The following is a 23680-nucleotide window of genomic DNA, read 5'->3' as shown; positions in this document are numbered from 1 at the left end:
GGTTATGCCTCTGGCTCTCTCGCTCGTTGGATTCGGGTTCGGAATCAGTTGGCATAGAGCTGGCGTGGCGTACGGACGCTCTGACACTTTGGCTCCCCCCAAGTAGCCGTTTAATTGGACAAAAGCCTTGCTTGGACTACGGTTTCGTTTTTCGGTGGTCATAAAAAAATATATTGAAATGAGTGCCCTCATATTTCTGTGCGCGATTCTAATTGGTTTCGTGATTTATTCACTCATCAGTTCCGTGCGGCGTCCCAAGAACTTTCCCCCAGGTGAGGTGTTCTTGTCCTGCATTGGGATTGTGTGCAAATATAGCTTTTCCTGGAATCCTAAATTAAGATAAGAAGTTCTACTGTGCCAATACTTTGGAGTTCGAACAACTATAGATTTTTTTCAACATTCGAAGAACCACTAAACCAATTTTATTTATCATGGGTACAGTTTGTTGTTAAAAACTAACCAGTTCTTTATAATATAATATTAGAGTAATTGAGACAGTATCTCGAGCACATTGTTTTTTCCTTAATAACCATATTATTATTAAATATTTATGTGCATATTTAAACTCTAGATAGGCTCGACAGGCACACATACGACCTGCCCCACGCCCAAATGGTCAGCTCATTAGCAACTCGTAATGGTGAGGTGTTCAGAGGAATCGTTGGCAAGTCGGTGGAGAACCAGACGGCACACGTTTTGAATGCTAATATATTATATCTTATTGATAAAATCGTCACATATTTCTGACACCTGGCCTAACTGGTCTGAATTAGCCAGTAACAAGGGCCTGGCTGATTTATTCCACTTACCAATGCAGTTTTTGATTTGCATTAGGATTATGATTATGGGCGTAATAGCTGCCATTCCTGTATATAGGCAGACTTTTATTATTTGTAACTTCGCCATTTGTGCATTTTAAAATGAGGATAAATGAATCTGCAATATTTAGGGGAGTTTTCTTTTCTCAAATGCACATATAAACGTTATGAAATTGATTTTGATAACGTATTGATAGTTAATAACTAAGGGGTTTGATTTCAAGATAGAGTTTTCCCTTTCGTTTCGGTAGTTTGCTAACAGATTTCCTTTGCAGCCGATTAGATTAGAATTGCTAATTTCATACCTACATAAGTTGAATTGACTAAATTGGACGGTTTAATTCTTTATGAAATACTATTACTGACAAACCACATATTTAAAACTATATTTATAAATTTCATTTTTAAACAGGACCTCGATTTGTGCCATGGTTAGGAAACACTTTACAGGTAAGGGACTCAAAAGTATCTTAGATACAATAAAAACAAGATTATTAGAACTATAACCAAATGAATAAAACAAATATAAATGTTAGTTGATGACTTTAAAAAGTATCGTTATGACTAAAATCGCAGACTAAATTATTTAGTACTTTCAATGAACATTAAGATCTTAAAATCCTATCCGTTTTTACAATCATGAAATATAAGATTATGCATTTATTTCAATATTATGTTGACAGTTCCGCAAGGAAGCTAAAGCTGTTGGTGGCCAGCATATCCTGTTCGAGCGCTGGGCAAAGGACTTTCGGAGTGAACTGGTGGGTCTAAAACTGGGTCGCGAATACGTGGTGGTTGCTCTTGGCCGCGAGATGGTGAAGGAAGTGCAGCTGCAAGAGGTGTTCGAGGGGCGACCGGATAACTTTTTTCTGCGCCTGCGAACCATGGGAACCAGGAAAGGAATCACCTGTACGGACGGACAGCTTTGGTATGAGCATCGCCACTTTGCCATGAAGCAGATGCGCAACGTGGGCTACGGGCGCAGCCAGATGGAGCATCACATAGAACTGGAGGCGGAGGAGTTGCTTGGGCAGCTGGAACGCACCGAGGAGCAACCGATCGAGCCGGTCACTTGGTTGGCGCAGAGTGTACTCAATGTACTGTGGTGTCTGATTGCTGGAAAGAGGATCGCCAGCCAGGAGGATGGCACCCTGCGGCGGCTGCTCGACCTGATGAATCGACGTTCCAAACTCTTTGACATCTGTGGTGGTTTGCTGGCTCAGTTTCCTTGGCTGCGCCACGTGGCTCCCGATCGCACTGGCTACAATCTTATCCAGCAACTGAACACGGAGCTGTACGGTTTCTTTATGGACACCATCAAGGAGCACCGAAGGCATCTGGCGAAGGATCCGTCGCCGGCGGAAAGCGATCTTATCTATGCCTACCTACAGGAGATGAAGGATCGCAGTGCTGGCGGCGAGAGCAGCAGTTTTAATGAGACGCAGCTGGTGATGACCATCCTGGACTTCTTCATTGCAGGCTCCCAGACCACTAGCAATACGATCAACCTGGCCTTAATGGTGCTCGCTATGCGCCCGGATGTCCAGGAGAAGCTGTTTAACCACGTGGCCGCCAGTGTGGCTGCTGCCAGCACGGATGCGTTTCCTCACTTGAGCCGTCGGGAATCCTTTGACTACATGGATGCCTTCATCATGGAGGTGCAGCGCTTCTTCCACATCACCCCCATTACGGGTCCACGGAGAGCATTGTGGCCAACCAAGCTGGGTGGCTACGACATTCCAAAAAATGCCACCATCCTAATTAGCCTACGTTCCGTGCATCTCGATAAGGAGCACTGGAAGGATCCCCTGGAGTTCCGCCCAGAGAGGTTTATCAATTCAGCTGACAAGTGCTTCAAGGACGAGTACTTTATGCCCTTCGGCATGGGCAGACGCCGTTGTCTGGGCGATGCCCTCGCCCGTGCCTGCATCTTCTCGTTTCTAGTGCGGATCGTGCAGCATTTCAGCGTCGTCCTTCCGGCAGGAGAATCTCCATCAATGGTCCTTCTGCCTGGAATTACGCTTACTCCAAAACCATACAAGGTGCAGTTCGTCAAGCGCACATAAGTTTGTCACTGGAGACGACGCTGCCGGTATTATAGGTATAATCAAGGATATTTCGGTGTTTAGTAAATAATAAATACAAGGATTCCGAAAATTATTTAGACATGAAGATATAATAAGGATAGTATACTTGAGCTGAAAGATTCATTATAAACGTATTTCATTTTGCAGAAGTAAGTTTGAATAATCATAGCTGTGGTCTAGATGTTCTTTATTGATGTGTCCTCTAAATTAAATTACAATGCTTTATAATTTAAACAAATTTACATTCGGCGATTCGCATAACAAAATCAAATAAAGACGTTTCAAGTTATTCGTTATCATTATCGTAAATAACGTTGGTTTTGTCAAAATGTATAACACCATGTCAGGATCTCAACGTTTTTGGGCCTTATGAAAAATATTTACAAACTCAATCTGAGGAAAGCAAAAACATATACAATGGGTTGTGTATAACAAATTAAATTAGTACATACGAACTAGATGAAAGCAATCTCGTCAGCTGGAGAAAACTTTGAGTAAGGTCATGTCTGGTCCTGGACCACTTCGAAAACTATAGATTTAACCGCAGATACAAAATGCAGGTGAGTGTGTGTAACAAAGAAACATGCCGACCGAATGACCAACTTTACTTAAATGCTAGTAGTGACTGCACTAGGGCAATGTCTGCTTTCTCCTGCGGCCTGTGTTTCTTGTCCGTGCTCTGGCCTACATTTAAATCCCGTCGGCAAGGATTCGCTTCCTGTTGTATGCTGTGTGTTCATGACTTGAGAGGAATTCGCATTTGAATAGTGTAGACGATGTCCTGCCTGGTAAGGTGCTAAAAGTTAAATCCTGTGCTGGGCATGTTGTCTGGATCGAACTCAAACTGTTGCGTGCCCGCCACGGGGGCTACGCGGCTATCCTCCTCTTCGTTGCCGAAGTACTGTTCGATTATGTTAAACGATTTATGGTAGATGTCGCGGTTTTCATGCGCCTGCAGATACTCAATCTTGTCCAGACCTATTTTAACGGTACCGATTTAGAAGTTGAAATGTGATGTTATAAATAAATGTAATTACCTCCGCATTCCTCGATGGTAATAGCATAGGGATTAGGTCGCGTCTGGAACTTTTCACCTGCCTTCAAAATGTTTTCTAGTGCATTTAGCGCCACCTGGACAATGTCCGAGTCGACGACGGTGAGAAAATCGCACATGGGCGGCACACAGCCCACCTGCACCAGGTAGTTGATCTGTTCGGAGGTTCCGCTGCTGGTGGCGTTGGTAATGGCCCATGCGGCTTCTTTGCGAGTCTTAAATTCAGCCGTTTGCATGATAACCATCAGCTGCGGGAATATGTTGGCATTGATTATGGCCTGGATCTGCTCACGATTGCCGGCTGCGATATTAGAGATTGTCCAGCACGACTCCTTCTTAATTGTTTCCGCCGTGGAACGCAGCAGGTGGCTTATGCAGGGCAAAGCGTTGTACCCCAATATCACCTGGGTCTGCTGATCGTCACCGGTCACAATATTGCCCACGGCCCTTAGAGCAGCTGTGCTCACGTTCTGCTGTGGATGTCTGCCAGGAAAAGTCAATAACTAATAATTATTATCCATTTGTAATGGGGCAGTATGACTACTTACAATAGGAGCTCAACTAGCCGACGGCAAACACCCGCATCAATTACAGCCTGGATTTTATCGTTGGGTCCATCGGACAGGTAGCTTATGGCCCAGCAAGTATCGCTTAGTACATCCGGGTCAGTGTAGTCCAGTAACCGCGCCAATATTGGCAGACCATGGACAATTTTGGCAAAGTCTGCGGGAGGACTTTTGCCGCGGCACAAATTCGAAAGAGTCCACACCGCGTTCCGTATCATAGTAATGCGCTCTGAGTTGCTCAATACACTGCAAGAAGCCACACTTATTTTGTCACAATCTTATCAATATAATTATAACTTACTGCAGGAGAGGCATTAGAATGCCGGAGCCGAGCAGATGATCTCGGCACATGGGTGAGTCACCGGCTATGTTTCCCAGGGCCCACACAGCCTGTTCCTGGACATCGTCATGGGGACTGGAGAGCAACTCAATAAAGATGGGCACTGCCCCGGCCTCGATTACGATCTTGGTCTGCTGGGAGGTGCCTGAGGCAATGTTCGTTAGCGTCCAGGCGGCCTCGAACTGCAGCGTGGCATTCGAGCTGTTACGCAAAAAGGTGACAAACTGCGGCACTATTCCCTTCTGGATGACCTCCTCAATGGGTGGATTGGGATCGCGGGACAGCAGTTTGCGAAACTTTTGAGTGGCCTCAAGCTGGTCGCATTCACGTCCACTGTATAGCATTTGAATCATCTCCTCGTTGATTACGGATGGCTGTGCCCCGCTTCCAGCGGTTGCCTCGTTTTGACCGCCAGAAAAGTGCGTTGGTCCAGTGCTGCTGTCAGACATGTGCATGTCGGCAGCCTGCGAAGGAGAGTGCAGATAGTTTAGAGTAGGCTTTCATGGCAACATTGATCAAACTCCACCTGCTGTTCGTTACTGACGATGCTCTCCATTCCGCCTGATGTTGAGGATGTAGCCGGCTCCAGGACCACATTGCGTCGCTTAAAAAGCTGATGTTCGCGTTTGGTCTTCCGCAACTGGATGCCCACCTCCTCGCGACGACGCCGCATCTCTGTGGAGTCCAAGGCGGCATTTTTATAACGCTGTTTGTGGGTGGTAGACATGTCGTCGTCTTGGCAATTCAAAAGCTTCAAATAGTCGAAAAAGATTTGATTAAAAACCGAATAATGTAAGATACCAATTTAATTCGTAAAGTAACTAAGTTGACAAGTTTCAGAAGGAAAGTAAATGTATGTGCCCTGCTTTACTCCAAAACTGTGTTCTAATTCAAAACGAAAGTGCTGTGAATAATCTACAAAATATGGGCAGAGGTCGTCGTAGAATGAGAAACAGTCGAATTTGAGGTTTACAATCATGACTGGGTGTTCCCTAATGCTTTCATCTACTCCCACCAGGATTTTTACGCCCTGTAAACCACCGAGCATTCGCTTAGCGACTGCTCTTGGGTAATTCTACATTTCCGGAAACATAAAGATTTCGTTGTCTGGCCAATAAATTACATATAATGCGTTAACATTTAATGAACTATTTAGTTTTCCTGGCAAAATGCACAATCACAACACTTTCACATTTTAATGTACGTGTATACGTGTATACATATGTGCACACACGGCTGCTTTGCGTGCGTATAGGTGCGGGATTAGGTCAGCACTGGCCATTCTCCGATCTCTGGCTACGCCCTTAGATAAGCCACCACAACTCCTGGATAGAGGCTTATACAGCTCCGTAATTAGAACACAATTTACCTGTTCCGGAGAATCCTTTTCTGGTTTTAATCATGCAAAGAGACGGGAGACTTTACACGTTTTGAGGAACGGGGATGCCGGACTGTCAAAATGCAATGCACACAGCTGATGCGCTATCGATAGCAACCGAAAGCCGGAATTTCAATCCAATTGCATTCAATATAATGAAGGAAAAAAAGAAAAAGTCCCGCAATAAACCGAAGGAAACTTCAGATACCCAGAAAAAGAAGATAATTGAACTGCTGCATGAGTACAACGACCTGAAGGATGCCACACAGCGCGTTCTGGAAGCCTTGGCGAACCTAAAATGCGTACCCGTCGGATCTGTTTATACTACTTACAACCTTCCCCACGACGAATAAAATAAGCGCTTTTAAGACTGTTATATTTATGTACTTGTTGTAAACAACTTGTAATACATCTGAGTGCATGTAAATGCTATATTGCTGAGCAGTTCCATGAGGCTTCTGCTAATAAATCCACCTAAAACTAGTCATTACATTTGTTCCACCTATTGGCCAGCATGAAAATAAGATCGGCATCGCTCATTAAAGGTCTTGTAGGAACGCTCCTTAATGATGTCCTCGACATTGAGCTCGGCCTGGAGAACCCGCAACTGGAATGGATGAATGGCACCAGTAAGAGTTAATCCTTACATATGTATTACGGTTAGTTACCTTGCGCTGCTCCGCCCTGAATTGGCTGTCCGTATCTACATCATCCGCCTGGGTCTCCCGCTTTTCCCTTAGCTGCTTCAGGTTACTAGCCGATATGGTTATGCAACTGCGTATGCTTTCTTGCTGCAAGGAGAAGGTATCTGTCAAGATCTCCCTGTGTTGTACTTAATCAGGATTTACCCTGGCCAAGTGTGACTCCTGGAGTTTCGCGTACAAATCGCGACAGGTGCTTTCGCTGTTTACCTGACCCTTGAACGACTCCGTTGGCAGGGCATTTAGTGCATATATAATCTTGTCATCCACATCTCGCATCTTCTTCAGAGCCTCCTGTTTGGAAACTTAAACCCATTTAGTATGCCGACTACTAACCCAATCACACATTTTCTAAGCCCCACCTGGAAGCCGAGAAAGTCCAAGCACAATGCCGCCATGGAAACCAGCTAGGAAAATAAGAAAATACTTTATCAAATAATAAAAACAAAATGATATATGTAAAATTGCCGGCGAAATGTGCCTCTAATTGGCGTTGCCACCTCTGAGAAACAATCGATTAGCAAGTATCGAACAATCGATGTGGATGATAAAGACTAGTTGAACAAAACAAAATAGGAAAATAATTCAGGATGCCGCTAAAATTCGATGATATTCACGAGAAAATTGAAACCGGCGTCTACAAATTGGCTGTTAATGACAAAAGCACGCGGAGCACTGTATGGCGAGTGTATCGCAAAATAAAGAAGGACGATGGCAGCTTTCTGGAGCACGTACTGTTCTGCATCGGCTGCAAGAGCATTATGTCCTTCACCCACAAATCGACAACGAACTTGAGGCGTCACCGGTGTCACCTGCAGTACCTCAAGAAACAGACATTCTACTGCTATAATTCTAAAGGTGAATCCGACGACAAAAAGGAGGAGCCGGATCAGGAGCAACATGATGAACAGGATGACCAGCAATCCATGTCGGATGAGTTGGAAACAAAACCCTCTCCCGCCGATGTTGCCGCTTTTGTGGCGGAGGTGGTCAGCGGTGGGGATTCCACCGCAGCTTCAGCTTCAGTCCGTATTCCGGACATTCCCGAGATTGCGCTACCACTCGATGCAAGCGGGGTCGAGGAGTCCAATGTTTATGCGCAGACCTGGTCCCTTGAATACCGTAAACTTAGCGAGGACCAGAAATTCTACGCCAAAAAAGCTATAGACGAAATCCTCGTCTTGGGTAGGCTACGACGCCTCACACTGAATACGGTTCCGACGGCGGAGTAAAATAGTTAATCAGCATTAAGTAGGACTTTAACTAAGCTAATAAACCTATCCTGTAAATATCGTATTTAATATTTAAGGTCGTATCCCAAAGTCTGGGATATAACGCAATAAATTATTTGATAATTTGATACTTTATTTTCTTTAAATTTGAAATCAAAAATATTTCTTCAATGTTGAAAGAGGCAAGGGCGTTTAAAACTTTTTGATCTTGGGCGATATATTTGTATTCCTCTGTCATTTTTTATAGGAACAATCGAAACAGTTTTTGGATATCGATATATTGTTGTGAGCACAGCATTTACATTTTCCCATTTTCTTCTATTTAACTGAATTTGGTTCTAATTGTAGTAACAATGAGTAATCTGGCGAGACGAGCACTGCATGGTAACGAACCGGGGAATCTTTCCCAGTCGGAGGACGATGTGGACCAGAACAACACCTGCAATAGGCAGCCGGCACACAACTTCGAGGAAGGGACTTCTTCGGCCGACGAACTGGAAGAAAGTATAACTCATGAGAATCCCTGTACTCCCAAACCGACCAATCAGTCTAGAAAACGCAGTATTTCAACTCCCAGGCCGAGTTCAAGGCCGAAGCAGGACCATTCCATCAATGAACCTCAAAACGGCATCGGTATTAAATTAGCTCTTGCCGGTGTTTTATTCGGTTTAATGGTTGTTTACGGGTATGGAACAAGCATTATAGAGGAAAAGCAATGTGCCTTCAAGGATCTCCGGACAAAATATCCCCTGCAGCAGGAAAAAGTGTGGAAAGCCCTGCAAAAGGGCCTTGAGGGGCTGATAAACAAAAAGGACAAGCACCCAAGTGTTTTCTTGTTCCTGCATCAGGATCCCAAGCTCCAGAAACTTATCGATCAAATTGCCATCGAGGCTTCAATGTGCTTTGGTAAGAAAAACGCATTATTGCTTTAAAATCGGTTAATGTAATTTACGGTGACCCGTTCAACAGGTGGTCCCCGAAAGCTGATTTACATGAAAAAGGAGGACATGAAAGACTACAGTTTGGCGATTGAACAGTTCAAGGCAAAAATGAACGATGGAAAAGTTTTTTTAATAGTGAACCTCAATGATGTGATTAACTTTCATTCTTTTATTCAGCAATATTCTGAAAACCTTTTGATTACAGATTTCGCCGAATGGAGCCCGAGCTCTGCACACAATCTGCGATACATACAGCCCTCTTGTAAATGATGCAGTCATCTTCCTGTCTCTTCAAACATTCAACACAACTGCCGTAAACAACTCCGTCAAGCTAGCCACGGATACTTTGTACGATCTGTGGGATAAGGAGTTGAGGGACCACGAGCTGGATCCTTTAATTACTCGAGTAACCGATCAGGTTCTCCACTTGAGTAGCCAAAGTTAAACTGAAATACATTATTCAAAATCTCAGTACTACTTCCACGCCCAAAAAGTGGGCTAAGCTTACAAAGCAAGGAATTAGGGGAATTTAGATGGCTATCGAAACATTTTTAATATACTTAATTATTTCTTTCAAATTTTTATATTGGATTTGATTAAAGAAAATTAAAACGTTTAAACTAGTTCTCTCCTCGCCACACTTCTCCGACAAATGTCAGAAGGCTACAGATCATGCCGAAGCACCAAAGCAGAATCAAACCAATAAAATTATCAATACCCAGTTTGACTGGTCCTATATCCAGGTTTGTTTTCTCAGAGGCCACAATGCGATTTTGGCGATGTGCATTCATGTATTCGGCAGCGATCTTCCACTCCCAGAATTTGTCAAAGCCCGAGGAATGCCAAGCCAGAATGAAGTCGTTGTAGGCATTTAAGTGCGGCCACAGTCGGGGCACAAAAGCCACCGTAAACGCAAAGTATATATCATCCACCATAAGTTTCAGGCGGTTCAAGGCATCGTTTTCTATTAGCTCGGTGTTCCCCAAATGCCCAAACTGCAGGCGCTCGACGACAAATCCCATTTGCTCCGTGTGCGAAAAGTCGGATATTAAATTGGCATCGTACACCCGGTAATGCTCCATCAAACCAAGAAGAACTGGCTGCATAAAAGACATACATATAGGAATCTTAGGAATTCGACTAATGTGTACATTTTTGTAGTGCTTACGTCTGCCGACCGCTCGTCAATGGTGGTAATCCAGGCCTGTGAGGTCCCTGTCCAAATAAGCTTATGGTCGAAGAGACGTTGACGAGAGTCCGCCGCTTCCTCCAATGTGGGCAAAGTCAGGATGGCCGCCAAACCGCCACTGTAGACTGTGGTCAATATAATGTCGATCATGTAACTGGCCACCAAGACGGTTCTTAGAGCATACGAGCTGGTCACATAATTTGTGCCCTGATTTACGAAGAGTTTTAGCGTACTGATACAACCAAAGCGCAGGCTAGCGATCCACGAATTGCTTTCCGAGCACGAAGAGTGTTCCCAGCGGCGGGTTACACAAAGAGCTAAGCTCTCAAGCAGCAGGCAGAGCATCACGCACATCCAGAGGACAAACTGGAATGGTCGGAGTAGGAGGGTCCAGCTGATTAAACGGTTCGGAGCGGGCACCAGACAGGTGACTCCAGATCGTCCCAGAAAATGGGTCATGTCCATATACTCGTACGCTTCGTACCTAGAACACGATGTAATATTTTACTTTACGAAATTTGTGATTAACATATTACACATTAAGAAGATTACCACAAGTACATGCCACCCACTCCGTAATCGTTTCGCCTATCGAGGATCATTCCAACAAGCCCATACCCGGTGCCATTCAAATAGATATCGCCCCAGTCGTATGGTTCAGCTGTGGATTGCCTTAAAAAATAAGCAAATGAATGTAAATGAATGTAATGTAGCACCTACATGTGTCCACCTGAATCGTGCAGTTATACAACTCGCAGAAAACGAGCATTAGTTGAATATCTGTTCCATCAATGGTTACTTCCGTCGTGTTCTTAAAACGATCATAGTAAAATGGCAGCTTTTCCTAACACATAGAAACGGAATGAGAAGAGGAAAGATGAAAACCATCTTAAACTCACATAATCCAATAGCATAAAAGGCTTGTAGTCGAAGATGCCTACGACTACCTCCCGTCCCTTGAGATTTCGCACCTTGTTGGACAATGCACTCTTCGTTTCCGAAGTAACTTCCGTATCCTCGGCATCGTAACGCTGCAGTAAATAGAACTCAACAGGCTCCGGGCTTTGGTTAAAGTTTCGCGGTCCGACAAATCGATTAGTTTTAATTTCAAAAGTACTTGAGTTCAGGTATTGTGAGGAAACTACTAAGATATTAGGTTGATCTAAAAATGTAAATTGAAGGCTAGTGTAGTCATGTTAACTCACTGCACTTATCCTACCTTGAAATATATATCCACGCAGATAACTATCTTTTTTGTTCGCCAGCTCTTCCGTGTAAACAAATATAAAACGATTTCGCAGAGATCTCCAAATGGAGTAAATACTGGCATAATAAAAATGTCTTGCGAACTCGGGAATCTGCTCCTGAAAAGCTATGAAGGTCTTTAAAATAGAGATAAAATGAAATACAAAATACTGCAGTATCTAAAATGTTTCAATTCGAATTTACAAGTATTCGGATTTTCAAAAACTGGGGAAAAACCAAAATTGTTCCCAACTAAAATTTATCGTCAGCTGCTCCGTAATGTTATCGATAGCAGATTCATTAAGAGATAAACTTCAGCTGCCGCAAACAACCGGGAATATCGCATTATTAACAGATTAATTTAGTTTACCTAAAAGATAGTTCTAGGGTAATGGACAAACTGGGACTTGGGTGCCCCTTCTCCTTCTTGGCCGGAAAACCGCGGAGTACGAGTGGTGGACCCGGTTTCCTAGATCTCAACTACGACTGCTACCTAGAGATATTTTCATATCTGAATGCACTGGAGGATCAGCTAAATCTGGCCCGCACCCATCCACTATTCCGGGTTGTTCTAACAGACATTTTGCGAACGTGCTACGAAAAAGTCAATGTACGGCTTCTCAAATCTATTCCGGACTGGGAGTTCCTGCTGCAGCTGTGCGGTTCCGAAGTGTCCAGATGCGAAGTGCCCCATGGTCGCTGGGATGAGCCGTTTACCTACCCCTTTCTGGTGCTCCTGGGACGACACTGCCCCAATCTGCGACAGGCAGTTATCATATTTATGCACGCTGTCACAGAGACGCCGCCCGAAAGTGGGGACAGGGGCCATATTATGCAGCTCCTCCTGGAGCTACCCAGTCTGACCAATCTCACACTGATCGATGCTAGATCTGCACAGCGTGAGTGATAAAGGAACCCTATAATAATACTTTCCTTATTATAACTGCTAGATATTTATTCATATCACTCACACTTTTATCGTTAAACGATGGTTGATATCACAAAATTTAAATTTAAAAAGAAGTGTCACTTGTTCGCGGTAGCTTTTAGATTAATTTCAATTACCTACATTTTGGTTATTGGCCTCCATACAATTAAATCTTATACTTAACTAAATAATATATCTGAATTTGTATTGCAGTATATCAATTGCGGCATTTTAGTAAACTAGAGGCCTTGGACTTGGATGGAATCGACCCAAACCTCAGTAACGCCTCCTTCCAGCAAATGTTTGAAAATATGGTTTGCCTAAAGCGATTGCTTCTTAATTTTGGGCGAGATCGCATGAGATCTCACCAGCTCCCGCTGCTGGCAGATAAGTTCCCCAACTTGGATCACCTTACTCTGGAAAACTTTGATGTGGGCTTTTCGGAGCTAGGTGAATTTAAAGCCCTCCGATCGCTGCGCCTAATCTCCCGTTGGATAGCGGAAGTGAACAACGACTTTTATAGATCGGTGGTCAAAAGCACTGGTAACCTCCAAAAGCTACAGCTCATATCCGTCCGCGTCAGAGGTGACCAAGTGCATCACATCCTTGCAATTAGTCGACTCACTGCTCTGGACTGTGATAACTGGCCAGCTCAATCGGTTGCCCAGTTGGGTGAGTTACAAAATCTTGAATGCCTGGCCCTGGATTGCATTGACTCACCTGCAAACCCAAGTCGTCAACTTATGTTCCTAGTGAAAAATTGCAATAAGCTAAATCATTTAAGATTGGGAAAACGTTGGAAGATGCCTACCGAGGATGTAAATATATTTTTGGACAAAGTGACAGATGCATTAGCGGATCGGAAAATTAAACTCCAGCTAACCCTTGACTTCTTCACGACACCGAATACTCGGAAAGAGGTATTTAACTTGATGGATATACTGTATACTGTATATATATTTGGATGTGCCATAATTCAAAAACCTTCAGTTCGCAGATCATTTCAGGGATCATAAACACTTGCAAGTGAGTTTTGATGGAGCCACCTGTCATCACTGCCAGCGTGACACCCACTCTAAGTGCGATACCATCTTTGACTAGTTATCTTTTAGCTTAAGACTCACCTCACAGTGCGATTTTTCAATGGCGACTGTCAGCCTAAGAATCCAATCGTTGTAGGCGATTCCCTTTCCTTTGAACACATCTTCTTTTATTTTGTAATCGTAAACATCTTGATCGGAATGATTGGCCCATCCTTGCCAGTCCATGATTATTAATGGTAGTGGAAAAATCGAATTCAGATGAAAATCAAACGCCGGATGCCACAAAATACAAGTGGCATGCGAGTCCGCAAAGAATTGCTGAGCTAATTATATATTTTTAAAGACTTGTATCATGCCTAACGAAAGGACAACCTACCAAAATAACTAAGTACAGTACTCCAGTAATATGGCTCTACCAACAAATTTTCCATTTCACAGATTTTTGCTCTTTAAGTCTTTCTAAATAATAAGTAAAGAATGTAAATTTGTCTTTTCTTTGTGCTGTCTGCGTAAAACAATTTATTGTTATTTACATATACATTGTGATGTTTCTGTAGTTTTAGTTAAGGGTAATGTATATTGCTAATAACTTACCCTGTGATGCACCCGACTAACCAAACGCCGACGCAAAATGACCGACAAGTCGAAGAATATTTCATTTTGTTAAGAAAAAAAGCACGCTTTGCACCCACTACTAAAAGGGCTTCTATAAATTATGTATTTATCAAATTAGGTGCATGCACAACCAGTAAAACGCAATGTTAAACTGTTAAAATATTTATTGTTATAAATACCTTAACGTTTACGGTAAATAATAAACAAATAATGTTTTTATTTAATAATTTTAATATTACAATCTAAGCTTTCGGGCGTGGAAAATAGAGGAAAAGTAAATAATAAAGACCTAGACGGTTGTAATTCCTTTGAAAGCAATTTGATGAAAATCCACACCACGTTCGTGCCACTTATGGTTATATACTTTACTACTATCCTAAGCCTTTACGCTGCCAATGCCGTTGCCCAGCGACTTCATCAGCTGGTAGCATTCCTTCAGCTTCCGCTTGTCGCCCACCTTTTCCAGGGTCTTGGCCGCCTCGGCTAACATGCCAGCACGTTCACCTGGAGAGCTGAGCAACGCGGGCGGGAGATACTTGCAGGCCACGTACATGGCAGACGCCCGTTCCCGCTCCCCGCCCACGAAGTTCTGGTGCCGCCGATCCTTGCTGCCGCAGAAGATAGACGAGTGGGCGTTGCGTGATCGCAGACTCCTGTCCAAAAGCTGTTGCGTTGGACACGGTGAAGCTCCAGCCATCAGCCGACAAACTGCCTCGTACAAATATATACGCGATTGGGCGTTCTGTAATGGATGTTTATATAATAAGGTTATAGAAAAGAGGTAAGGATTTGTGTATATACCGGAATATTTTCCACAATGCTACGCAACGAATTCAAATCGGTCTGGAACTTCTCGAGCACTTCACCGGGCACTTGGTAGAAGCCATCATCCTCCATATTCATGTGCTCTAGCTCCCACAAAGCAGTCCTAGTTTCGAGAAGCCAATCGCAGGTGAGCAATTGGAAAAGCTGCAAAAATAAATAATGATTAATTAGTGTGCTTCTAAAACGGGTCGACTTTTGCCAGAGACACTCGGCGTTGTTTGTGAAATGCACAGAGCTTGCACTGAAGTTGTATTGCCTGAAGCAATTGGGACAGACAATGCGACTACAATGCACCTTCGTGACATCTCTGGAGTAAGAGTCTGGTGGCACTCAGTCGCAATTGACCGTTTGATCGGGGTGCACACATTCTTACCAGCTTTATGCCCTTGGCGTCTGTGATTCGGTTAACAGTTAAGCATTCTTGGAGCTGCACACTCGACTCATCGCAGAGGATGTTGACCAATTGCTTGAGGTTTTTGTCCAGTGCGTTGCCATTATTTCTGCGAAGATGTGTGATGATTAGCTTTGTTTTTTTATTTGATGCTCTAGTTTTACTTACTTTAGTAAGATCATCTTAGCTCGTAGCACTGCGTGCAGCGCCTTGGGCAGATGATCGTTTTCGCCACTCTTTTGCAGCTGCGTGGGCATTTGCTTGATGCTGCCGTACAATTGCTCGGCCAGCGTGTCTTCACCAAGGAGCCAGTGCACTGCGATCTCCAAAACATTGGCCCACCACACTACATTTGTATCCCGCTCATCTTCATCAGCCCACAGAGTGTCTCTAAGGAGAGAGGTGTACTTAAGAACATTGCTGACGATTGTGCCGCTGTGTTGCTGTTGCTGCAACTGTTCCGTCTCTCCGCTCACAGTAGATGTAGGCAGACCTCCCGACTTGTGGCCCGCCCCTACCAGACACTGAATGGCCTTAAACAGCAAATGCTCACGATATTGCTGCGTAATGAAAAAGAACCAATTAGTTTTGAATCGTGTGATAATCTAGTAACTTAGGCCAACTCACCTTAATGACGTGGGCAGTGGGATCACATGGATTCCTAAGACGTGTGAAAAATCCATCCTGCTCGCCGGAGTCGTTCAGGTCGTACGCAAAGACGTGCGTGGCGCAGTAGCGATATCCATAGGCGGTGAATGCCCACCGTAGCTCCTGCGTTTGCTCGGTAGCCCTAGTTCGACCACATTCTTGACGAGCTCGGCTCATGTAGTATCGGGCGAAAAGCTGTTGCAACCATTTGGGGGCACTGCGCTTCATACGCAACGCTGTCATTACGTGAATGCAGATGGTCTCGCGCGGAGTCAGTAGGTTGTGAGCCACTTCAGCCATGTTGCTGGCGAATAGTGCCATCATAATGCCGTTCATATCACCGCGCCCTCCGTTTCCAGTCAGTTGCAATTGATTCAGTCGGTTGAAAAGCAGGGCCAGTTCTCGTGCAGAGGCCAGCGCCTGTTTCCGGCTAGCGGCATTGCTAAATAGCCCACCGGTCCGCCGCGACAACACCCGACCAAGCCAGAGGCGATGGAAGAGAAATCGAAGAAACTGCCACGTGGTCTGCAAGTAGCACTCTAAGCGTGACGACGGCAGACTTAATCCAAACATATGCAGACAGTTGAGGTAACCGGCGTAGGCCTGAGCCGACTGTCCTTGGGCAAAATGCGAGTCAGCCCGCTGCCTGTGCTGACAGTAGGCGTCCGTCTGCGCGTCCAGCTGCGGATCACCGTAAACCAGCAGTTTCACCAAGCAGCCGAGCATCACTGTCAAGTTCAATAGCCATATCCAGGAACTCTGTTGCCAGCCAACAAATCCATCACCTAAATAAAATAGAAACCCATTAGCAATATTTAATAATATCTATAAGCTGGGCTCACTACCGTCCACGTCGTAAGAGAGAATGCGTCTATGACCGCTCATGTCGCCAATATCGTCATCACTGCCATAGTGTCCGCGCTGAAGAAAGGTCTTGAAGGGATTGACGGCCAGAATAGCAAACATAAACATGCATAGTCCAAGTCGAGAATGGGTGGCCATGCCGCGCATAGAGCTGGACACTATTAGTGGTTCTTCATTGCTGCTACTGCTGCCGCTGCTGCAGCTGGCGGTGGAGCCACCATAGGGTGATGGCGGCAACGAGATGTCCGAGGGCATGGGCGAGAGCGAAGGATCCGATACATCGCTGCGTGGCGGTGTCAGTCCGGCATCCGTGGAAAAGGTCTGCGAACTCTCACGGCGCTTCTTGGAGGCTCTTCCTGGCCGAGTTCCCAGTTGAAGTAGATCCTTAACCTTGGAGCCGTCGCGGGCCATTAGCTCCCTCTGCAGGCGCTGCAACTCTGCCTTCAGATCGTGATTCTGGCGTTGCAGATCCCGAATCTTGTCTATAGATTTCCGCAGTACTGCCGATTTGTTCAGCTTGGCCTGCTCTCCCACCACCAAGTTCTTCAGCTCGTTAATCTTGTCGTTGATTGAGGTACGATAGCGCCGCTCGATGGCGTTGTGGGCCGATCGCTTCACTTCCTTTACCTTGGGCTGAACCCGGTTAATAGGTACCTTGCCCTGGACTTCCATAGCGGCAGGTGACGGAGCCAGTGGTGCCACTCGCACCTTGCTGGCCCGACTACTTGTGCTTGTTGGTGGTGGAGCTACAGGTGGAGATGGCGTTGGACTGGCCACCGTCGGCTGCAAGAGCAGGTACATGGCTTCATCGGAGGTCATTCCGGCCTTAGAATTGTACGTAATGAAGGGTTGTGGATAAGACTGCTGGGACAAAGGAGCAGGAGCTGCAGCAACAGGTTGCATGACATTCACATTCTGGGACACAGATTCTACCGGCGACGTGGGCGGGGACATGGACTGGTAGACAAAGCTACTGCGCAGAGTTGGAGGATACACCGTCGCGTTCGGCGGCAGCCGCTGAGCATCCATGTGATGTATGGTGGCCGTTGGCTGGGCGGCCTTTAAAAGGCCCGTTTGCTGTTGCTGGGGAAGATTGTAGTTGGGGGCTATGATTGAATCCGGCTTGTAGACGAGTAGCGGTGACTGGTGTTGCTGCTGCTGCAGCTCCTCCTTGATGTGTACTGGCGAAGAGTGCTCGCTCTTTACGTGCGGTTGTTGCTCAACGGACTGCGGCTGCTGCTCCCCGGACTGCGTCTGCTGGGGATGCGTTCGAGGCTCGTCCAGCTGCAGCATGTTGTACATCTGCGTCGGTTCCAGGTCCATGTCGTTGAGGATGATGTCCAGCATGTCCGAGTGCAGCTCGGCGTCGAACGTGTCGAAGGCATCCTCCGCCTTGAACAAATCCATGGACTCGTCCAAGGGAGCATCTATGAAGTTCATCAGTGTCGTGTCCATTTTGAATGCTGCTGATGAAAGCGACAAAAACGGTTCGAAATGAAATACTGGCGGGCCCACGTATGTATGTGCATATGTATGTAGATATGTTTGTACATTTGAGGATTGTTTATTTAACTTCTACGCGGCGCAATAACAACAGTGGGACAAATAGTGCCGGAAGAGACAAATATTGCATTTGAAGATTTGCACACAAATTTCAAATCAGATTTAGGTTACTATTATATATGTTTATAATCGCATTAATTTATTTAATATCATCTTTTTGTACAGTGTGCATATGCAGCTTTAAAATACGTTTCAAGTTTGAATAGTAAGAAAATATTATAAATTGAGATATTATTTGCTATTTCAAGTTTTAGGAGAAATTAAGGCGAATATTTGAAAATTGTCTAAGCTTTTACATTTTGACCCACTGTGCACTGCACACACACACACGCGACCGGGAAAGCATGCGTAAGCGCTTTCAGCCAATCAGACGGCTCGACCGGATCATACGATGTTTTTAGTGACGCCACTTGGCCTTTGGGAGCTCCAACAGGGAATTTTCCCAGGCTCCACTGCTTTCCCGATGTGGTTTTCGCGAAAATGCAATCTATAAGGCACTATCTACATTATTAACAGCAGCATAATCGCACCATCATCGCCTTTTATCTGCTTTTTTAGTTCACGAGAGCTTGGGTTTTCCATAACTCGGTAATGACAACGCACTTAGCTTTAAACTAGCAACAAGTTAGTAACATTTTCAACATTTGTTGTTGCTCATGGTTGTTTTGATTTTTTTCCGCGAGTATATTTTTGCAGCTTAATAAACAATTGCTTTCGGTTGGATTAAACTTTGTTCTTCAGGGATGGCAATTACTAGTTCGGACCTAAAGAACTGGTTCAGAGTTGACTCCCTGGCATTAATAAACAGCTCTAAGATATATAATTGCTATATAAGTTGTAACTGATAGCTTTAACTGATATTTGTCATTTGGCCATTTTTATTCAATTGTCGTTCAGCCAGGCTCACAATGAGAAATAATGTATAAGTGCTATTAACAATGGGTGGTTTTCCTCGCTAAGCTGGGTGGATGTACTTGCTATGTACATTCAAGAGAACAATTAAGAGAGCGCCAGAGCGGTGTTACCGCGCCAGCAATACTGAAAAATGCCGCTGTAAGTTCTGGCCAAAGTTAAAGTTAAAAGTTAAGCCAAATTGGCCCAACGAACTGGCCACTCTGATACATCACATATTCAAAGGTAGTCGCGACGGAAAACGGAAAGCGCGGACGGATCGCGCAGCCAGAGAAGCGGTAAATTCGAAATAACCGTTTGAAAGGAGCAAAATGAACCGGTCTTAATTCGTTTTGAATAAAACGAAACAAAGTGAATTCGTGATTTAATTGATAGCCAGCATGGGCGTCTTCAGCGTTAATTGCGTTCTGAATTGCTCTTTCGAAAACGCAGACATATACACACACACACAAAAGTAGCGGCACCCACACGATCGCAATGGCAAAAGCGCTGCAGTGATAAAACAAATGCACAGCAATAAAGGCAATGTCGGAAAAGTTTCACAATGCACAGGCGGCCCATGCATAAAAATGTCCAATTTGGCGCTCTTTGCACTTGTCACGTCGTTGGAAAAACAAACAACAACAATAGGAACAAAAACTGAAACAAAAAGAAAACCGATTTTACTCCGCGTTTGTTTTTGTTTGGACCGCCGCTCACGCACTTTCGTGCACACACGCACAAACTTTTCGCATTTGTTTTCTTCACCCGTTGCATTATCACAACAAAAGATCTCCTCTCCTCCCTCTCTGTTGGGCTCCCACTCTTTCGCTCTGCCCCGCCAGAGTTGCCATTTCGACCGACAAAGTTGCACTTGTGACTATATATATATGTATAACCGTTTAAACGGTTTTATTTTGGCACAATCTTCGGAATTATTTCGGATTTTTGTAATTTGCCGCTTTTAATTTTTTAAAAATAACGAGGCCGGACTGATAAATCAGATCCTTCTGACTACCTGTTCCTTGTTTAAATGTGTATTTTGATGTATTTGTACTCGGATGTGTGCAACAGCTTACACTTTCGTTTACCTTTACGGGCACGAATTGAAGAATTGAGACAGTAAATGAGAAGCTTTCCTGCCATGCATCATACTTTTATTATTTTATCGTACAGCTGCGAAAAATAAAATAGCAGCACTTGCCCAGTAAAACTTTGAATAAGTCGCCTACCTACAATTTAGTGTTTAAAAGGAGCTGAAATACCTAGGTTAAACAATTCACTTTTTAGGAAATAAAAAATAATTACAATTGTATGTACGATATTTTGTTTCAAATGCAAATTTACAAGCTGGTTTTGTTAATTTGACAAATTGCTCATCTTAATAATATATTACCGAGAACTGTGACTTGGACTCAACTTAATTTCCATTCAGATTATTGCCACAGTTTTTGTTTGTTGTATTACTTATATTTATTTTGCTAATAAGCATAAGAAGTCACATATTTATACACTTACATTATTTTTATTAAAGGTGTTTTTGATTAACCATTTTCCTGGAACTTGGAAAAATATATGTATGTATGTAAATACATATGCTCTAACAGGATTGGCATTTAAAAGAGCCAAATTGCCTTTATTTTACTGCAATATTGACTTATCCAACAAGCGGTTGTTGTGGTAGACTTCGGCCCATTTTTCTATTCCTTTCTTCTGGCCGTCTTATTATTTCATTTTCCGTTCGGACTTTGGCTTAGTTTAGCACCTTTTTGGCGAAAATATTCCAACGGAAATTGTCAGCAGAAATTGAAAAACTCCCATGTAAATACTCCGCAAACGCACACACGCACGCGCCGATCTGAATACACACCAACACACACGCACACAGAAGTAGCGGCAGCGCTTAATAAAGATTAACGCATTTCTTATCAAGCGGTGATAGCGGGCAAAGAAGATGGAGAGAGCCGGAGCGAGATAGAGCACTACCACTGCGACAGCATTTGAGCTTCTCTTTTCGCACACAGACAGACACTCAGACAGACGGAGACAGTGATATCTTTTCTCTGCCTGATTAGCAGTAGCAGCGTCTAGTTTTTCTCGGGTTATTTATTTGTTTTCTGCTCTCTGCCGTCTCTCCCGTTGCCTCTCCCTCGCAGCAGCCGCCTTCGAACGCCGACGCTGCCTGCTTTATTTTCGCGCCGCTGCTGATAAAATAAAGAACAATATTAATTTAAGTTTAAAAATAGAATTCACTGCAGATGCCCATTGCATGAATGTGTGCGAGCGGAGAACGAGCGAACTGATTTCGCTCTCCCGCTCTCTTACAGCACACACATGTTGATCCGCAGCGGCATCGTTAAATCAGTGATGGCAAGTGAGAAAAGTAAATCTTTGGCGGATACTAAAAACCGCTAACTATGTGGACAAACAAATTTTGCAGTTCTATTTATCAAAGATCGAAATAATGTTAAAACTGTTTGTTATACCAATTTGAAATTCTAGATTTAAAAAATGGTACTAAACGCACTAAATATAATTTGACTATTTTCTTTTATTCCACTTAAAGAGTCTTAAAACTAAAAATAGATAGAAATAGATAGCTCTTTCTTTCAGTTTGTCCCACACTAACCGAAAGTAACTATGTTTGACAACTGCTCTCAGGCCAGAACTAGCGAAAAAGTCAAAGTGACATCTCTAGGATCATGCGGTGTCGCTCGTCCGATTTTCGTTTGGCGCTTTCAGTATTATTCTATTCGCCTGCGCCCCAAGTTGTTTTTTCGGATCGCCAAAGCCGCGTGCGCCCCACCGCACTCTCGCACATACACACACACACGCGCACAAATACACACTCACAGAAAACGATACTATGCATATATATGTATGTTTAATATATATATTTTTCTGACTGGATTGGGGCAAAAACAAAACCCAAAGAGTGCGAAAAGGTGAAAAAAAGTAAAAAGGCGAATAGCATTTCGAATAAAATCCAGTGCGGTTTGTGTTAATAATTTTTATTGAATGAAAAACAAATACCGACAAATGTGTTAACAAGAGTGTTCGCAGCCGCAGTGCCATAAAGTTTACAACAATACGGGGAAAAAATCTAAAAAAATAACGAAAACTGGAATTTGTGATAATTGTTTTTCGGGCCAGTCAGCGAAACGGAGAGCAGTGCAAAGATAACAGATTTTTTCGTGTTCCTGATAAGCGACTCAATGATACAGCAGTGTAATTTTGGACATCCATACCTTGCCATATTAACTTGTTTGTTCGACTGTAAATAATATTCAACCATATAGAACATTTCGGCATTCGGTTGTTCTTCCAGATTCTTCGCTGTAATCTTGTTCTCTCTTTACGCCTTAAGAACACAATACAATGCATTTCCCTCTTCTTTTTGATTGCTCTTTTAGCATGCAATTGCCTTGTTGTGAAACTTACCGCTACGAACATTAGTTAGTTTTCCACTCTCTCCCACTAGCTCTCTTCCCATGTGCAATAGCTACAAAAACAACGCAAAATTTAAATGTATATTAACCACAATATTTCCCATCCGAAGAGCGAACGCGAGTAAATAGCAACCGGAATAACAAAAAACACAAAGTGAAAAATCGTTAGACAACCAAAAAGCAAGCCAATTAGAAAAATAAACACTGCGCAAAAATTCAACAAAAAAAGGAGTATAGAAAGGAAAACACCGTGATCGTGGAAAAACAAAATCTTTATCTATCTGTAAAACCGACCGCCAACGTGGGAGGCATCCGAAGCGAAAACAACGGATGAGCAGGCAGAAAAGAGAGAGAAGAGCAATCTCCGGCAAAAGTTGATGACAAAACGAGCAAGGGCTTCCATGTAAGTTAGCATAATTTCTCTGTCAAGAAATCTCACGAAACCGAAATACCCAGTTAATAAATATAAACATAATACTGTGACCGGAAAATAACATAAAAAATGGATTTTCCATTTTAAACTTTATTATTGATCTGTAGAAAAGTGTAATTCTATTTTAATTAATATATGTTGAAAAGCTACATAGTATGTAAAGTGTGAAAATATTTAAATTATGAGCTATCAGTAGTGTAATTAAATCAATTTGAATACGACTAGAAATAAAACATACAGATTTTGTTTAGTACTTTACGTGTCACATATTAAACACTATTATTTTGAAATTATTATATTAAATGCAATCCAAACCTCTATGTACAATCAGTCGTTTAACTCGCATTTAAAAATTCCCATGGAAAATTGCTAGTTTAACAAGTACCTTTGCAATATCCCATTGCATTACCGCTTAAATTATAATATATTCATATTTGTCGTTAGTGCTGAAAGATTTCTTAATCTCCAGCAGTTCTGCT

At 43.5% G+C, this 23680-nt stretch overlaps 10 protein-coding genes across 20 annotated transcripts in view; 6 read left to right on the top strand and 4 right to left on the bottom strand.

Moving 5' to 3' along the window:
• Nucleotides 1–35: 35 nt before the first annotated feature.
• LOC122615953 (probable cytochrome P450 305a1) lies at nucleotides 36–3214 on the top strand. The gene is made up of 3 exons (XM_043791141.1): nucleotides 36–272; nucleotides 1231–1268; nucleotides 1502–3214. Exons 1-3 carry the CDS (start codon nucleotides 179–181, stop codon nucleotides 2882–2884), a joined length of 1515 nt encoding a protein of 504 aa, XP_043647076.1. The 5' UTR covers nucleotides 36–178; the 3' UTR covers nucleotides 2885–3214.
• On the bottom strand, nucleotides 3076–6344 carry LOC122615952 (importin subunit alpha-7). 2 transcript variants are annotated; one of them, XR_006325884.1, is made up of 7 exons: nucleotides 6235–6344; nucleotides 5392–5616; nucleotides 4827–5329; nucleotides 4508–4771; nucleotides 3943–4442; nucleotides 3358–3883; nucleotides 3076–3298 (listed from the first exon to the last, which is right to left on the bottom strand). XR_006325884.1 is itself a non-coding variant. In XM_043791139.1 (6 exons), exons 2-6 carry the CDS (start codon nucleotides 5590–5592, stop codon nucleotides 3702–3704), a joined length of 1650 nt encoding a protein of 549 aa, XP_043647074.1. In that variant the 5' UTR covers nucleotides 5593–5616; nucleotides 6235–6344; the 3' UTR covers nucleotides 3076–3701. The 2 variants fall into 2 exon arrangements, 1 of the variants encoding a protein (XP_043647074.1); XM_043791139.1 differs by having other exon boundaries at nucleotides 3076–3883.
• LOC122615956 lies at nucleotides 6286–6727 on the top strand. Its single transcript, XM_043791144.1, has one exon. It carries the CDS (start codon nucleotides 6309–6311, stop codon nucleotides 6594–6596), a length of 288 nt encoding a protein of 95 aa, XP_043647079.1. The 5' UTR covers nucleotides 6286–6308; the 3' UTR covers nucleotides 6597–6727.
• LOC122615955 (protein MIX23) lies at nucleotides 6603–7462 on the bottom strand. Its single transcript, XM_043791143.1, has 4 exons — nucleotides 7307–7462; nucleotides 7092–7238; nucleotides 6912–7034; nucleotides 6603–6850 (listed from the first exon to the last, which is right to left on the bottom strand). Exons 1-4 carry the CDS (start codon nucleotides 7340–7342, stop codon nucleotides 6746–6748), a joined length of 411 nt encoding a protein of 136 aa, XP_043647078.1. The 5' UTR covers nucleotides 7343–7462; the 3' UTR covers nucleotides 6603–6745.
• On the top strand, nucleotides 7451–8306 carry LOC122615954. Its single transcript, XM_043791142.1, has one exon. It carries the CDS (start codon nucleotides 7535–7537, stop codon nucleotides 8174–8176), a length of 642 nt encoding a protein of 213 aa, XP_043647077.1. The 5' UTR covers nucleotides 7451–7534; the 3' UTR covers nucleotides 8177–8306.
• A 28-nt stretch (nucleotides 8307–8334) lies between these two features.
• LOC122617062 lies at nucleotides 8335–9740 on the top strand. Of its 2 annotated transcripts, XM_043792734.1 has the most exons (4): nucleotides 8335–8461; nucleotides 8525–9082; nucleotides 9146–9267; nucleotides 9323–9740. In XM_043792734.1, exons 2-4 carry the CDS (start codon nucleotides 8530–8532, stop codon nucleotides 9560–9562), a joined length of 915 nt encoding a protein of 304 aa, XP_043648669.1. In that variant the 5' UTR covers nucleotides 8335–8461; nucleotides 8525–8529; the 3' UTR covers nucleotides 9563–9740. The 2 variants fall into 2 exon arrangements, with proteins under 2 accessions (XP_043648669.1, XP_043648668.1); XM_043792733.1 differs by lacking the exon at nucleotides 8335–8461 and having other exon boundaries at nucleotides 8468–9082.
• Nucleotides 9723–14235, bottom strand: LOC122617060. Of its 2 annotated transcripts, XM_043792729.1 has the most exons (8): nucleotides 13899–14235; nucleotides 13604–13845; nucleotides 11526–11688; nucleotides 11206–11468; nucleotides 11027–11150; nucleotides 10859–10967; nucleotides 10286–10790; nucleotides 9723–10217 (listed from the first exon to the last, which is right to left on the bottom strand). In XM_043792729.1, the coding sequence occupies exons 1-8, from the start codon at nucleotides 13951–13953 to the stop codon at nucleotides 9738–9740; spliced, it is 1941 nt and encodes a 646-aa protein (XP_043648664.1). In that variant the 5' UTR covers nucleotides 13954–14235; the 3' UTR covers nucleotides 9723–9737. The 2 variants fall into 2 exon arrangements, with proteins under 2 accessions (XP_043648664.1, XP_043648665.1); XM_043792730.1 differs by having other exon boundaries at nucleotides 13604–14235.
• LOC122617061 lies at nucleotides 11870–13742 on the top strand. Of its 3 annotated transcripts, XR_006325931.1 has the most exons (4): nucleotides 11870–12450; nucleotides 12693–13151; nucleotides 13264–13399; nucleotides 13470–13742. XR_006325931.1 is itself a non-coding variant. In XM_043792731.1 (3 exons), exons 1-3 carry the CDS (start codon nucleotides 11943–11945, stop codon nucleotides 13578–13580), a joined length of 1326 nt encoding a protein of 441 aa, XP_043648666.1. In that variant the 5' UTR covers nucleotides 11870–11942; the 3' UTR covers nucleotides 13581–13742. The 3 variants fall into 3 exon arrangements, 2 of the variants coding, with proteins under 2 accessions (XP_043648666.1, XP_043648667.1); XM_043792731.1 differs by having other exon boundaries at nucleotides 12693–13399; XM_043792732.1 differs by lacking the exon at nucleotides 13470–13742 and having other exon boundaries at nucleotides 13213–13357.
• Nucleotides 14236–14286: 51 nt separating the features above from the next.
• Nucleotides 14287–19185, bottom strand: LOC122617059 (sterol regulatory element-binding protein 1). 3 transcript variants are annotated; one of them, XM_043792726.1, is made up of 7 exons: nucleotides 19032–19185; nucleotides 16847–18328; nucleotides 15981–16786; nucleotides 15522–15913; nucleotides 15336–15462; nucleotides 14939–15106; nucleotides 14287–14879 (listed from the first exon to the last, which is right to left on the bottom strand). In XM_043792726.1, exons 2-7 carry the CDS (start codon nucleotides 18318–18320, stop codon nucleotides 14514–14516), a joined length of 3333 nt encoding a protein of 1110 aa, XP_043648661.1. In that variant the 5' UTR covers nucleotides 18321–18328; nucleotides 19032–19185; the 3' UTR covers nucleotides 14287–14513. The 3 variants fall into 3 exon arrangements, with proteins under 3 accessions (XP_043648661.1, XP_043648660.1, XP_043648663.1); XM_043792725.1 differs by having other exon boundaries at nucleotides 18959–19163; XM_043792728.1 differs by lacking the exon at nucleotides 19032–19185 and having other exon boundaries at nucleotides 16847–18337.
• Nucleotides 19186–19548: 363 nt separating this feature from the next.
• Nucleotides 19549–23680, top strand: part of LOC122617057 (receptor-type guanylate cyclase Gyc76C) — a 40093-nt gene continuing 35961 nt past the window's right edge. Inside the window, exons 1-2 of one of the 4 annotated variants that reach the window (XM_043792720.1) lie at nucleotides 19553–19618; nucleotides 22879–23171. The gene's annotated coding sequence lies outside the window, so the exon portion shown is untranslated. Of the gene's footprint in view, nucleotides 19619–22057; nucleotides 22265–22589; nucleotides 23172–23680 lie in introns of those variants that run through there. The other 3 variants (XM_043792722.1, XM_043792723.1, XM_043792721.1) reach the window with 3 other exon arrangements.

This window comes from Drosophila teissieri, chromosome 3L (assembly GCF_016746235.2).
Source record: "Drosophila teissieri strain GT53w chromosome 3L, Prin_Dtei_1.1, whole genome shotgun sequence".
NCBI classification, from domain to species: domain Eukaryota; kingdom Metazoa; phylum Arthropoda; class Insecta; order Diptera; family Drosophilidae; genus Drosophila; species Drosophila teissieri.
This window is presented reverse-complemented; position numbering and strand designations above follow the sequence as displayed.

Excerpts from the sequence above, each read along its gene's own strand:
- LOC122617060 (XM_043792729.1), bottom strand. The coding sequence starts at position 13,953 with ATGGAAAATTTGTTGGTAGAGCCATATTACTGGAGTACTGTACTTAGT. Across the intron at positions 11,469-11,525 it reads GCGTGGATATATATTTCAAG|ATCAACCTAATATCTTAGTA; the intron begins GTAGGATAAGTG and ends TTACATTTTTAG. Across the intron at positions 10,791-10,858 it reads GTGGGTGGCATGTACTTGTG|GTACGAAGCGTACGAGTATA; the intron begins GTAATCTTCTTA and ends ATCGTGTTCTAG.
- LOC122617061 (XM_043792731.1), top strand. The coding sequence starts at position 11,943 with ATGGACAAACTGGGACTTGGGTGCCCCTTCTCCTTCTTGGCCGGAAAA. Across the intron at positions 12,451-12,692 it reads CGATGCTAGATCTGCACAGC|TATATCAATTGCGGCATTTT; the intron begins GTGAGTGATAAA and ends TTTGTATTGCAG. Across the intron at positions 13,400-13,469 it reads CACCGAATACTCGGAAAGAG|TTCGCAGATCATTTCAGGGA; the intron begins GTATTTAACTTG and ends AAAAACCTTCAG.
- LOC122617059 (XM_043792725.1), bottom strand. The coding sequence starts at position 19,010 with ATGGAAAACCCAAGCTCTCGTGAACTAAAAAAGCAGATAAAAGGCGAT. Across the intron at positions 15,463-15,521 it reads GCTAAGATGATCTTACTAAA|AAATAATGGCAACGCACTGG; the intron begins GTAAGTAAAACT and ends ACATCTTCGCAG. Across the intron at positions 14,880-14,938 it reads GCATTGTGGAAAATATTCCG|AACGCCCAATCGCGTATATA; the intron begins GTATATACACAA and ends CATCCATTACAG.
- LOC122617062 (XM_043792734.1), top strand. The coding sequence starts at position 8,530 with ATGAGTAATCTGGCGAGACGAGCACTGCATGGTAACGAACCGGGGAAT. Across the intron at positions 9,083-9,145 it reads CGAGGCTTCAATGTGCTTTG|GTGGTCCCCGAAAGCTGATT; the intron begins GTAAGAAAAACG and ends CCCGTTCAACAG. Across the intron at positions 9,268-9,322 it reads TAATAGTGAACCTCAATGAT|ATTTCGCCGAATGGAGCCCG; the intron begins GTGATTAACTTT and ends TTTTGATTACAG.
- LOC122615953 (XM_043791141.1), top strand. The coding sequence starts at position 179 with ATGAGTGCCCTCATATTTCTGTGCGCGATTCTAATTGGTTTCGTGATT. Across the intron at positions 273-1,230 it reads TCCCAAGAACTTTCCCCCAG|GACCTCGATTTGTGCCATGG; the intron begins GTGAGGTGTTCT and ends ATTTTTAAACAG. Across the intron at positions 1,269-1,501 it reads GGTTAGGAAACACTTTACAG|TTCCGCAAGGAAGCTAAAGC; the intron begins GTAAGGGACTCA and ends TTATGTTGACAG.
- LOC122615954 (XM_043791142.1), top strand. The coding sequence starts at position 7,535 with ATGCCGCTAAAATTCGATGATATTCACGAGAAAATTGAAACCGGCGTC.
- LOC122615956 (XM_043791144.1), top strand. The coding sequence starts at position 6,309 with ATGCCGGACTGTCAAAATGCAATGCACACAGCTGATGCGCTATCGATA.
- LOC122615952 (XM_043791139.1), bottom strand. The coding sequence starts at position 5,592 with ATGTCTACCACCCACAAACAGCGTTATAAAAATGCCGCCTTGGACTCC. Across the intron at positions 4,772-4,826 it reads ATTCTAATGCCTCTCCTGCA|TGTATTGAGCAACTCAGAGC; the intron begins GTAAGTTATAAT and ends GGCTTCTTGCAG. Across the intron at positions 3,884-3,942 it reads TACCATCGAGGAATGCGGAG|GTCTGGACAAGATTGAGTAT; the intron begins GTAATTACATTT and ends CCGTTAAAATAG.
- LOC122615955 (XM_043791143.1), bottom strand. The coding sequence starts at position 7,342 with ATGGCGGCATTGTGCTTGGACTTTCTCGGCTTCCAG. Across the intron at positions 7,035-7,091 it reads AGGAGTCACACTTGGCCAGG|CAAGAAAGCATACGCAGTTG; the intron begins GTAAATCCTGAT and ends TTCTCCTTGCAG. Across the intron at positions 6,851-6,911 it reads TCAGGGCGGAGCAGCGCAAG|TTGCGGGTTCTCCAGGCCGA; the intron begins GTAACTAACCGT and ends CATCCATTCCAG.